This window comes from Propithecus coquereli, unplaced genomic scaffold (assembly GCF_000956105.1).
Source record: "Propithecus coquereli isolate 6110/MARCELLA unplaced genomic scaffold, Pcoq_1.0 Scaffold39, whole genome shotgun sequence".
Lineage (NCBI taxonomy): Eukaryota > Metazoa > Chordata > Mammalia > Primates > Indriidae > Propithecus > Propithecus coquereli.
The window spans coordinates 1171567-1184635 of NW_012149618.1; the positions used below are offsets into that span (position 1 = coordinate 1171567).

The 13069-nt window shown below is 54.6% G+C and overlaps 1 protein-coding gene across 2 annotated transcripts in view; it reads right to left on the bottom strand.

Moving 5' to 3' along the window:
• Nucleotides 1-13069, bottom strand: part of DNMT3A (DNA (cytosine-5-)-methyltransferase 3 alpha) — a 94895-nt gene that overhangs the window by 3563 nt on the left and 78263 nt on the right. The window contains exons 1-15 of one of the 2 annotated variants that reach the window (XM_012652546.1): nt 10406-10420; nt 9378-9593; nt 8943-9101; nt 8414-8521; nt 8013-8169; nt 7527-7676; nt 7376-7420; nt 6639-6718; nt 5908-6020; nt 5540-5723; nt 5299-5383; nt 3002-3147; nt 2167-2257; nt 1828-1976; nt 667-752 (exon numbers count right to left, since the gene is read on the bottom strand). In XM_012652546.1, the coding sequence (XP_012508000.1) occupies nt 667-752; nt 1828-1976; nt 2167-2257; nt 3002-3147; nt 5299-5383; nt 5540-5723; nt 5908-6020; nt 6639-6718; nt 7376-7420; nt 7527-7676; nt 8013-8169; nt 8414-8521; nt 8943-9101; nt 9378-9563 (1739 nt within the window). In that variant the 5' untranslated portion in view covers nt 9564-9593; nt 10406-10420. Of the gene's footprint in view, nt 1-666; nt 753-1827; nt 1977-2166; nt 2258-3001; nt 3148-5298; nt 5384-5539; nt 5724-5907; nt 6021-6638; nt 6719-7375; nt 7421-7526; nt 7677-8012; nt 8170-8413; nt 8522-8942; nt 9102-9377; nt 9594-10405; nt 10421-13069 lie in introns of those variants that run through there. The other variant, XM_012652545.1, reaches the window with a different exon arrangement.

Sequence of the window (13069 nt, forward strand, 5' to 3'; positions counted from 1 at the left end):
AGTTGTCTGATTAATTTCTTTCTATTTTTAGTAGAGACAGGGTCTCGCTCTTATTCAGGCTGGTTTCGAACTCCTGAGCTCAAACAATCCAACCGCCTCGGCCTCCCAGAGTGCTAGGATTACAGGCGTGAGCCACCGTGCCCGGCCCCAGCGAAAATCTTTATCTGTGCAAACTAAATGAAGAAAATCCTTCCGACAAAGGCCCTAAAGCCAACAAAGTGTGTGATTACTAAGTTAAGCAGAACCCTCGTACTTGCGTGGTGCTGCTTCAAGGTTCCCTTCTCCTAGAGCAGGATGCAGCCCTTTGCCAACCCCAGTGACAGCCTCCACAGCTTTACCCCAGGAGCATCTAGGGACCAGTTGGCTCCGGATACATCACCCATGGAGGAGAACCAACTGTAACTCAGCAGCACGAATGCACTTGTAAATTTTCAAGGTCCTGCTTTAAGATCACTAGTTGTTGGTTGCTCAGACGAGTATTTTATACCTGACTCCCCTTTCTTCCTCGAGGAAAAGGAAATAAAGAAGAATGTGGCAGAGCAGCAAGCCACTTAGCAGAGGTCAGCCCGAGAGGGCCCACTCAGGGACCCCCCCACACCTGCCCCGGGCTGTCCTGCCTACAGACCCCGACCCATAGCCACGCCAGGCCTAGGCACTCTCACCAACCTGTTCATACCGGGAAGGTTACCCCAGAAGTAGCGGGCCCTGTGTGCAGCTGACACTTCTTTGGCATCAATCATCACAGGGTTGGACTAGAAAACAGAAGATAGTTTACAGATGAGAGAAGGAGGAATATTAAACATCTCAGGGTAATGTTGCTGGTTTAGAGCCTTGAAGCCTCAAAGGCTCTTACTTCTCTCTCAGGAACCACACGCTGCGATAGCCTGAAGTCTCCAGGAAAAGCTGGAATTAAACCTAGCCACATTCCACATGCTCTCAATGGAACATTCTAGACCAGCATTGTCCAGCTGAACTTCTGCGACGATGGGAATGTTCTCTATCTGCACTGTTCAATGCAGTAGCCACAAGCCCACTAGCTACAGGTGGCTATTTTGTGCTTGAAATGAGGCCAGGGTGACTAAGGAACTGAATTTTTAATGTTAATTTAAATAGCTGCATGTGGCTGGTGGCTACCATATTGGATAATGCGGCTCCAGACCACCCAGAGGCTCTGAGAAAGACAGTTCTAGTGTGTGCAGGTGTGTTCACTATACGTCCTTATTACAAGCCAAACAGATACCTGCTCACATTTTAAAGTCAGAACATGGCTTGAAGGGTTACTGACCAAGGATGAGGCATGGGCTCGAGCTCGCAGAAGGCCCACCAGGAGTGCCTCTGGTAGCAGGTCCTCTGCGCATGGCTCAAACCTGGCTCAGAGCTAAACTGGGACTCGTCTAAGGAATAAAAACTGAGATAGGCCATGTTTTCTTCTCAGGTGCTGTAAAGCATCCATCATGGTGCCAGGGAGTGAGGACGAGTCCTTCTGGTCAGGGAAAATTGATTTTGGCATCTCAGAGGTCCCCCAGCGTAACACCACATAGAATTGCCCAACCCCAGAACCCCACCTGATTTAGTGACAGGTCCTTCAACCCGAGGGCCACACCCACAATACCGTCTATTAGAGTGGGACCACCAGTTCTTTCTGAGGTGGGCCTCTAACACGGCTTGCTCCCCTTGTATTTGGGAAGCCCGGAGCTTCCCAAACAGGCCCTTGCAAAGCAGAAGTCACCAGTCCCCAGCTCCACAATGCAGATGAGACAGGGATAAAGCAGCAGTCCAAGGTAGAAGCCATTAGTGAGCTGGCCAAACCAAGGTTGCTGGCTATACCTCGAGAAATCGCGAGATGTCCCTCTTGTCACTAACGCCCATGGCCACCACATTCTCAAAGAGCCAGAAGAAGGGGCGATCATCTCCCTCCTTGGGCCGCGCATCATGCAGGAGGCGGTAGAACTCAAAGAAGAGCCGGCCAGTGCCCTCTGAGAGGTCGGAAGAGAAAGCCATCAGCTGGGGACTGTCTGTGTAAGACAGTGGTGTGGCTCGGGCGTGGGGAGGGCAAGGGCAGACAGGGTCACTGGGAACAGCTGTCCCAGGGCAGAAGTATCCAAGGAGGAAACCTAAGTGCGGAAGCACCAGCTCAGAAGGTGGAAGGGTGAGGACGGCACCTACCGTAGAGTCCCTTGCGGGCAGGGTTGACGATGGAGAGATCATTGCAGGGACTGCCCCCAATCACCAGATCGAATGGGCCCCATTCCTGGATCTGGGAGGATAAAGGCAACATGATGGGCCTGCCGTCCAGGGACAGAGGCACAAAGGAAGAAAGAGGAATTTCTGTGAATTTGGCAAAAAAGTCCTTTGGCATGGGAGAGGAGACCCGGCTGCTCTACTCACTACCCCACTGTGCAGCCACGGGCAAGTCTCTGAGGCTGTCTGGGCTCAGCTTCCTAAACAAGAAGTGAGGGGACCAACGTGGGTCATCTCTGAGGCCAGCAGGGAAACCAGGCAAGAAATGCAGCCACTCACTGGAAGGTGGTCTAGGCAGACGCTGAGTCTGAAGGTACCCTGCGCTCTGAGCAGTTTAGGCAGTGTCTGGGCATCGGAATGCTCTCCAAATGCCCTTCAGGATTCCAGAGGGCTTACAGTTTCAGAGGGAGGCCCAGATAACTGGAAGAGCAGAGGCACACTGTCAGAGCCCCCCAGAAAAATGGAGGCTGGTAAAGCTTCTTGTGGAAAACATCAGGAGCAGAGGAACCACCCAATCCACTGCACTCTACAAAGTAGAAAGGGCCCTGAAAATAGCCCAGGGAGTAGCTGGAGCCTGAGAAGGCAAGCTCCCCAATTCCCACTTTAGAGTGGCAAAGACGAAAAATGGAAGATAAGGAGAAAGAGAGGCTGGGGGTAAGGGGAAAGGAAGGGAGCAAATGAACCAAATGACAGGGGACAGGGGGCTGCTCCAGAAGCCGGTGTGCAGGGAGGGAAGGCAGGGCATGTCCCACTGACATACATGCTTCTGTGTGACGCTGCGGACGTCCCCGACGTACATGATCTTCCCCTGATGCCGCACCATGCCCACTGTGATGGAGTCCTCACACACCTCCGAGGCAATGTAGCGGTCCACCTGGATGCCCAGGTCCTTCAGCACCAGGAGCCCTGCGTCGGACGGCAGAGAGCACTGTCACTCACGGCCATCTCCCCAGCACCTTGGTCTTAGCAGGGGAGCCCTCCGGCGACCCAGGACTCCTGGGGTCAGCTGCAAGCGCAAGCCCTACCCACAGAGCAGCCTCGAACCCCTTCTGGGTCAAACTGGAATATCGATAAGTACATCAAGGCTGTTTCGAGCCTAGTGTGGCCTACTTGGGTGGTCAAAGCCCAGGAAGACTGACCAGAGGGCGGGTGGCTTCAGGATTTAGGGAGAACAGCAGATGACCTTTTTGGGGGTCTTATCTTTGTTGTTTCTACATTTACATCTTGGTCCTTCCTCACCCTCTTACTGTCTCCTGTTGCAATTCTACCTGCCCTTCAAGACTCAACCTAAATGCCCCCTGGACTCCCCTTCCCCTCCCCTGTCAGCCCCCAGCACTGCATCCCTTGTCACCTCATCAGAGCAGTTTATACACTCCTCATTCCGCCCCTCTCTTGGATTGCAAATGGTCTTCAAGACAGAGTAGGAGGCCCCACTCACTACGTTTCCTGCTGAGCCAACTAACTACATTGACTTCCTTACCACGATCCCTCCATCCACGCCTGCTGAGCTGACGCAAGGAAACAATCAGAACAGACCCCAAGAGCTTCAGGAGACACAGGTACAGAGGCCCCATTTCTACTGCTCCCAAGAGATCCCCCCACCAAGGAGCTTTTACAGCGCCTTGGGTTGTGATGTGATTTAAGGAAGGCCTCCAGGTTCTAGCCTGGGAAACGAAAGCTATAAATCAGCTTCTGCAGGTTTACAGAACATCAGCATTGAGATGAGAACAGAACCTCTGGCCTGCGAAGCCACCGCGACCCTTCGGCCAAGGTTCCCTCTCATGAGATAAGGGCACAAGTTCTGAGGAGATATATCTCTTTCTTAAGAACTGGGAAGCCCTCGGCCTGCGGCAGGGCAGGGGGTGGATATACACTGCAGTACAACCTTCCAGAAGGCTTTCTGGCAACGTTAAGAGCCACCTCAAAAAAATAGTGCCTGTGAGGTAACCCAGCATCTCCTAAGAGTTTTTCCTAAGGAGTTAATGGTTTAAGTAGATAAAGATGTATAAGGACACTTGCCACAGCACTGCTTACAATAATAAAAAAATAGTGAATGACCTAATAGGGGGTTAGTTCAGTAAATGATGGGACTTTCACTCAATGGAATCCTACACAGCATTTATAAATAAATATAGCTGTGTATTTTTTTTTTTTTTTTTTTTTTGAGACAGAGTCTCACCGTGTTGCCCGGGCTAGAGTGCCGTGGCGTCAGCCTAGCTCACAGCAACCTCAAACTCCTGGGCTCAAGCGATCCTCCTGCCTCAGCCTCCCAAGTAGCTGGGACTACAGGCATGTGCCCCCATGCCTGGCTAATTTTTTCTATATATATTTTTAGTTGTCCAATTAATTTCTTTCTAATTTTAGTAGAGACGGGGTCTCGCTCTTGCTCAGGCTGGTTTTGAACTCCTGAGCTCAAACAATCCGCCCGCCTCAGCCTCCCAGAGAGCTAGGATTACAGGCGTGAGCCACCGCGCCCGGCCAGCTGTGTATTTCTTGACATGAAAAAGTGGCCATAGTAACAACAAGGCAGGGAACCAGACGGTATGCATTTCCTGTCCTCTTTAATTTACCTATCTTTATATGGATGATTATATAAACACTCACACAGAAAAATCTAAAGGACAAATACCAAAATATTAGTGAAAAGGTAACAGGTGATTTAAATAAGGCTTCTTTATACTAGCTTGTGTATAAGTGAAACACAACAGAACTGTGTATGTTTGTGTTTGGGTCACTAAGTCCGAGTCTGTCCAAAGCTCTGTGAAATCCTCATTGATCATGATGATAGCTATATCCCCTGCCACAGAGTCTCCTTTGTTAAGGAAGGTGCCCACTGAACAGGACAGTATTTTTACTTTTTAATTTTGGCCAAACCCCCTGTCCAACGACTGTGTACTTTTTCATTTCACATAAAAGTTTTCTCTTTAGGGTAATATTTTAACAGCTGTGATGTTAACAATCATTTTGTTTTGCCAGAGTTTAGTGTCCCTCCCCACAACGGCTCCCCCATCCTAGGAACAGAGGGGCCAGCACCTCTCATGGGCCTGTGCCCCTCACCTGTAGCAATTCCGTCAAAGAGAGACAGCACCCGGATGGGCTTCCTCTTCTCAGCTGGGACAGGTGGATAAACCTTCGGAGGGTCCTAAGCAGTGAGCACGACAGGTCAGGTGAATGCCCAGCGGTGTTCCACAGACCCCCCGACCAGGGCTGGCCCTCCAGCCAGACTGCTCAGACCTGCACAAACCACCACCAAGTCTCAGCAAAGAGCTCAACACCTCGCTCCAAGCCCAGCACTCACAAATTCCTGGTCGTGGTTATTGGCGAAGAACATCTGGAGCCTAGAGGGCCAGTCGTCCCGCCGCCGCAGCAGCCCATAGGTACCCTTGTGCCCACACATGTAGCAATTCCAGGGGTCTTCCTTAATGGCCGCCTGGGCAGCCCCCGGCCCCACCAAGAGGTCCACACACTCCACGCAAAAGCACCTGGAAGGAAGCCCAGTGAGCAGAGGGGACTCCCAGCCCCAATCCAGGACTGCCAAGGCGTGCCGCCTGGAACAGAAGCACCCAGTCCAGAGCACAGCTGGAGGGGCGTGGTGGGCAGGCAGTGAGAGCCCAGGTCCTGGCCAAGGAGGGAGGGCCAGCTCTGGTCCGGGGCGGCAGCCCTCACCTGCAGCAGTTGTTGTTCCCGCACATGAGCACCTCACGCCCCCCACAGCAGATGGTGCAGTAGGACTGATAGCCATCGTCATCGTACTGGTATGCGCACTCCAGGAAGCAGTTCTAGAGAGCAGCGTAGAGGGTCAGAAACCACCAGGGCAGGACCAGGACAGCCAGGGTGAAGGCAGGCTCCAAACCTGGCTTCTTGGAACCTTGACTCAGCCCTGGAGACATGATCCCACCACCCGCCCAGCCTGGGTCAGGCCCGAATCACAGATCTGGGAAGGGGAAACCACGTGTCCCCCCAACAGTGGACAGAACCAAAGCGGCACGTGAGAGCAAGGCCAGGGAGGGAGGGGCACACCACCTTCTTCCTTCCTGTGGGCGTGAGGCTTTTCTCCTGGGGCTCCCAAGGACATGGCAACCCAGTTCCCACCCCCTTCTTACTAGTGACTGTGACACTGTGAGTCCTGCCCACATCTGGGGACTAAAATGGGGCAGTTCCCATTCTAGAGGGGAAAATAATCTTTCAGAGGAGAAAAAAAAAAAAAAAGCAACTCAAAAGCTTGAAGCCCAAGGACCCATGTATGAGGATCCTCTGCGTCCAGAGTAAACCTTGAGGTCTCTGTCATACCCACCCAGGTGCCTTCCCCCTACACGCCCACAAAGGCAGGAGACGTAGTTGGCCAAGGGACCAAGGGCTGCCCTCAACTACACCTCTTGGGGCGAGTGTGCCCCTACCTTGCAGTTTTGGCACATTCCTCCAGTGAAGAGAGGGTGTTCCAGGGTGACGTTGAGGCTCCCACAAGAAATGCAAATGTCTGGAGAGCAGAGTGAGTGGAGTGAGCACCACCAAGGGCTCCTCCCACCCAGGCCAGAGCCCAGCCCCAGACAGCTACAAAAAAGAAGTGTGTTGGAGCAGCCAGGAAAGGAGGCAGAGAGGAGTCTGGGAGAGCTCCCCATGGAAAAGGGAGGCACAGTGTCCCCAGCCTCAGGAGGCCATTCATTTCTTAGAGCAGGGGACAGAAACCCACTCGTGAGAACTGGGCCTTGGCTCAGTCACTCTAGAGGTATTCCTGGGGCAGTCTTCAAGTCTTGGCCCCTGCCCCCAATCCTGCCGGGCCCCAAGCCACATACACCACCACTAGGCCAAGGGAGACAGAAGTAGGATGCGGGACAGTAAGGAAAGATGAGAAGCCAAAAGCTTATCTTCAGGCAAGTTCAACCAAATCCAAGAAGGGTCACCCTTCTTTGACTCATTGGGGTGTCCCAAACCCTAAAGACCAGCCGATGCCATTGACCGGAAAGCAAAACCATAGCACCAGGAAGACAAACAGTGCGTGAAGCAGGTTGGAGGTGGTGGGACCTGCAAGACAGGCCCCATCACTGAGTAACATCACAGGGCTCTTCCTAAGTGCGTGCTACTCCGTGGCTGGCACCACACTGGGAGCACCAGAACGCCCAGGCCACACACTCACCTTCAATATTCCGGCACTTCTGCCGCACTTCGTACACCAGCCGCTCTGCAGAGGGGAGGGAAGCCAGCATCAGAGGAGGCCACCAGGGCCACACCCACTCCTCGGAATGCCGGCCTCCTGGCACTACTCTCTCCAGAAACAGGCCAACTACCTCTTGTGCGTTCATCGATAATCTCCTTGACCTTGGGCTTCTCTGTTGTGCTCTTTCGGGGCTTTTTGGCTGGTGGGGGTGGTGCATAGGCAGCTGCCTCAGGTTCAACCCACATGTCTGTGTAAACTTCTTTGTAAGGATTCTTCTCCTCTGATCAGGAAAGCAGGTGACAAGGTCACAGTTACAGGATGACAGGAAGCCCCAGTCCTCTCCCTTCCCCTCCTCTGCCTACAGTGGGGTACAGCTGGGTCCCCAATTTGCCCCACCTCCCAGGATCCAGCAAGACAATGGAGAGTGGGTAACCCTGGAGCCCCAGAGCAGCACTGGCCAACGCTGACCCCAGGGTGAGGGAGACCCTGGCCATTCCCACTGGGCTTCTTTGCAGAGACCTCAGCAGCTCTCCCTAAGCATGGCTTTCCCAGCCCTGGCATGGGTCCCCCTGGTGGGCAGGGCTCCCAGAAAGCTACGCCGGGCACCTGCATTTACCTTCTGGTGGCTCCAGGCCCTTGGGGCCAGAGGGCTGGAACCCCCCAAGGGCCCATTCAATCATTTGCTTGTTCTGCACCTCCACGGCCTTGGCAGTGTCACTCTCGTCGCTGTCATGGCACGCTGGGAACAGTTTCCCGGAGCGGCTGCTGGCCACCTGGAGGGCAACATGTGGGGGCGGGGTGTGCGTCAGGACAGGCTGGGCTGGGAGGCAGGAAAGTCGGACTTGAGGGTACCAAGAGGTGGGCGAAGAACCATTGAGGAGGAAGAGTGTAGAAAGAGGTGAATGAGGTGGAGAAGCTGGGGGCAAAAGGAGGCTCTGCCCGGGCCTGACCACCACAGTCTGGCTTCCAGGCCTGCTGTCTAAGCTCCTCCTCCGGGCTCCGTGGAGGGACGCTCACCTGCAGGACTTCGTAGATGGCTTTGCGGTACATGGGCTGCTTGTTGTAGGTGGCCTGGTGGAACGCGCTGCAAAACGAGCTCAGCGGCATCAGCTTCTCCACGCACACCTGGAGGGATGAGCACGGCCCCTGGTTTGCTGCTCCCCACACTTGAGCACCTACCACGTGCCTCGCAAGTGCCAGGGGTCGGGGGCATTAAAGTCAGCTTCAGCCCTTAAGAGGGCCAGGTGCACTGATAAATAATTACCCGATGCGAAAGGGGAGTCTGGACCAGAATCAGGAGGACCTGAATGTAGGTGGGAAAGGGATTCTAGTCAAGGGTTTCCTGACGGCTAAAACCAGGCGGGCGGGCGGCCTCTCTGAGCCAGGGTGCAACTTAATCATCTCTCGGGCTTCTTCCCACATGCAGAGGGGGGGTATGCAGAGCCCATTCCTCCCACCCCAATTCTAGACTGCCCCCAGCCAAGACCACAGGCCGTGGGATCCAGACCTGTTCTCCCCCAGGGTACTGCTAAACCCCACGACTCACCACTGAGAACTTGCCGTCTCCGAACCACATGACCCAGCGGGTGCCTTCGGCTGCTCGGCTCCGGCCCGTCATCCACCAAGACACAATGCGGCCTGGCCACCAGGAGAAGCCCCGCAGTTTCCCCCACACCAGCTCCCCAATGCCAAAGCCCCGGCCGTCCTGGAGCCCCAAGGAGCAGAAATCATTACACAGTGGTCACGAGGCCCTGCCACCCTGATCCCCCCATGGCAACCCCAGCCCTGGGCATCTGGGGGCAGGCCAGCCAGGAGGGAGCTCCATCTGAACGAAGCAAGACAGAGCAAAACCAGGGGACAGAGAGGCCTGGGGTCAGGTGGAGACAGTGAGCGGCCAGTGAGAGATGGAGTGAGCAGAGCAGGACAGGAGGGGCTGGCGTGTGAAGCCCCGGACAAGGCTGGTGAGAAGTAAGCCGCTCACCTCGTACTCCGGTTCATCGTCGGCTGCTTTGGTGGCATTCTTGTCCCCGGCATCAGCCCCCAGAGGTTCGGGGGTGGTGGCCACGGTGGGCGATGCGGGGTCAGTGGGCTGCTGCACAGCAGGGGGGCTGGCCTCCTCCACCTTCTGAGACTCCCCAGACCCCTGGTTCTCTTCCACAGCATTCATTACTGCAATTACCTTGGCTTTCTTCTCAGCCTGGGGAAACAATGAGAAGTCACCTTGACCCGTCCAGCAGTTGGCAAGGCCACCTGACGCTCAAGGGGCTCTTCTCAACCCGTCTGTGGAGGTCTGGGATGGTGACGGAAGGTGAGGGGGCTGGACACAGGAGTTCTTCCTCATTGCCCCAGCTGGCTCGCCACAGAAAATGGAAAGACAGGAAGTTGGGAGATGAACTCAAACCACTCAATTCTAGCCTTCTTTTCTGCCTCTTAGGAAACCTTCCTCCCCAGTCTAATCTTCCTCACCCTCATCAGCACATCAGTATCAGTTGCCCATCCTCAGATGCGGAAAGGTTAATTCTATTGAAATACCAATCAGGCACCTTTGTCAGGCACAGATACTGGCTCCACCCTCTCCTGTCTTACATTCCCAACCAAGAAATGGGATCATCTCTCTTCCTCCACAATTTCTCTGGACAATCAATCGCTTCCATTCCTGGTTTCCACACCAGGACTCAAGTTTTGCGATGTCCACTGATGATGAAATCTCTGATCTGGGTTTAAAGAGCACATCTCCCCCAGCTCCTGCCCAAACACCACAAAGTTCCCTAAGCGCCTGCCTGTTCCCTAAACCCGCAGGCCATTCTCGAGTTCTTGTGGATTAACCCAGTGTACGCTGTTACCAGATTCTACCCCTTCTCTGTGCACCTTTCAGATCCATAAATGTTTATTCCTTCAATTATTTACTGAGCCGGCACTACAGACCAGGCACTCTCTCTGCCATCCCACCGACAAACTAATAATCCAAACCCCAGGTATTCTCCCACTGAACAGCCTCCATCCTTTCACCGTATCACACTCATCTTTCAGGCTAGGATCCTCATGCCCATTGCTTCTCGAAACCTGCTCCAGGATCCCTATAAAGAAGAATGGAATCCTTGATACTTAGCTCTGAGAACCATTCACCCTGCACTGCATTTAGGAAACACAGCCTTCTAACTTCAATGCTCTGCACCCATTTCCACCATACCTGATTCAAAGGGGAAAAAAAATCCCATGTTTTATTAACACATGCTTTTTAACATGAAGCTTTCCACAAGAGCCCAGAGCTGTGAATGCAAACCCATCCTAAAGATTAAAAAAGTATCGGAAAGGAGTATCAGGAAGAGCTCCATCTGGAAGTCAGAGCATCTACACTCCTGTCTTAGCCTTGCAACAAACTGGCAGCTGACTTCGCAGTAGTCCCTTCTCTTCGGAGCTGATCCTACCTAAAAAGGCATTTGGACTAAAGGACTTCTGGTAACCTTTTCAGATCTGTTTAAGAATCTGATGCATATATCAAGGATTCCAAGGACTCTCCCAAAGCCCATCAATGGATCCCCTCCAGATCCTAAGCTCCCAAGTTAACCTTTGTTTTAAGTTCAATGGTCTAATGTACTGTCTCGTAGATTCATTTAATTTCATTCAATCTTCAAGTCTTTGCCTCCGAGCCACAGACCAAATCTGTTTCTTATGGTGATTCCTAAAACATAGGATGTTAGTCCTGGTTCCTTCTCTGACTCAACAAATTCTAAAATGGGATAAGGCATCCTTTGCCCCCAGCCCACAAACAGCTGGGAAAATGAGCTCACGGGTGGTGGGGGTGGAAGAATGCAGAGTAATTGCTCAGCCCTCCTTAGTGCACTCTCACCTGGTCCGGACTTTGACCTCTCGGTCTTACCTTCAATTAGCTATCACCTCCTCACCCACAAGAGGATGCAATGGGGTCTACAGGGAAGGGGTTCCCTTCTCCTGGAGGCTACCTCCTATCCTGGGATCCGGGGCCACACCAGTCACACAGACAAACCCGTGCCTAGCTGTTGCTCCCTCTCCACCACACCTTCCCAAACTTCAGGCACGGATGCCTGACCCAGGTTAGGGTGCTGCTGGGATGATCCAAAGGCCCTGTTTCCAGGCATGATGAGGCCCCTCAGCCACCACAAGGTGTGGAGGTGGCAGAGGGCAGGAAGGGAAAAGGACCCGCCATCACTTCCACAGCAAGTGGCAGCGGGTGGGCGCGGGCTCCTCCCCGGGCTCCCCAGGTCTAGAAGGGAGTCGTGCCTGACACCACCATCATCACTCCCCCACAGCCCCTTTGTCTCTCTCCTCAACCCCTCCACAGTGAGTTCCTGAACATTCTTCTTCCCCCACAACTTCCCCCAGCCTGTCAGATGCCGCTGCTGATAGCTGTTCAGCATCCCCAACCCACTTGGTGCAGAACACGCACCCAGCACGGTTTGGGCTGGCGGAGGAGGAAGGGGCCTCCATCAGGACAAGGGCGGCAGGGGTGGGGGAAGGAGGAAGGAGGTGGGTTAGCAGCAGGAGGCCAAAGTAAAGGGGAAGAAGGGGCAGAGGCGAGGCTGCATGGGGGAGGGGCTCATTAGAATAGTCTGCCCGGGGCAGTTCGGGAAAGCATCCTCCTTTCCACGTTCTCTCCTGCTCTCCTGCCCAGGCAAACAATAGGAGAGAGAGGGTTAGCGCAGGGCTCTGCCATTTGGGCTGATGGCTCCTCACCCACAGAGGGGCCAAGAGATTGAGCAGGATCCAAGAGGGGCACTACACCATTCCTCAGAAGCCACCTGGCCCAGAGTTTGGCCAGCCTGGGAAAGCCACTGGTAACTCCACTGACTACTACTGTCTATCCTCCAGTTCCATCTCCTCTGGCAGCTGTCCCGCCTCCACCTCCCGCAGCGACTCAGCACTTCCCATTCCAAAGGTCAGAGGTCTGAGCGCCACCGCCCCCAAGCCCACGCGGCCTTAGGCTATCCTGGTGTCACAGGCCAGCTTCAGGCTGGCCCCCGCAACCCCCTGTCAGGGTCACCCTGCTTCCTCCCACCCCCAACCACTTCTTTCTGGCTGCCTGCCGGGTGGCTTCCAGGAACTCGCAGCAGAGGAAGCTGTCCCTCTCAGGAGGCTGCAAGCTGGCAGGGCCCTGAGGACAGCCTGGTCCCCTAGCCAGGAATACAGGTCAACCAGGAAATGCCAGGCACCCATCTGCCAGCAGCTCAGCTAAAGCAGCTTCCAAACCAACTCGTGGTCCACCAGCCCCGCTCAACCAGCGCCTGCAGTTACCACTGCCCAGACTCCCAGCCCGCTGCTCCTCCTGTCCCCTGGGAGCACCAGGTGACACTTGAGCCCAGTGAGGAGTAGGGCTTGGGGCTCCTGAGCAGGGAGTAGGTGCGCCAGCACTAAGTCAGCATCTCCAGCACTCAGGCCAGGCAGGGACGCCGCAGCTCCTGCGGGCCGGGGAGGCATACTTGACTCTTCTCAAACTGAGGGCTGCGGATATCCTCCCCTCGGCCCTGCAGCCTCCCCGCCCCCAGTCTCCCCAGGGCTCCGTCCAGGAACCTACCCATAAGGCCAGGTGCAGCCCCTCTGCGGTCCAGCTCAGGTGTGAGCCCCGGCCCTGAAGCTCTGTAAGTAGCGGCCCGTCTGGGGGGAGGGGAAGGGGGCGATGGCTTTGTTGGCCGCCCC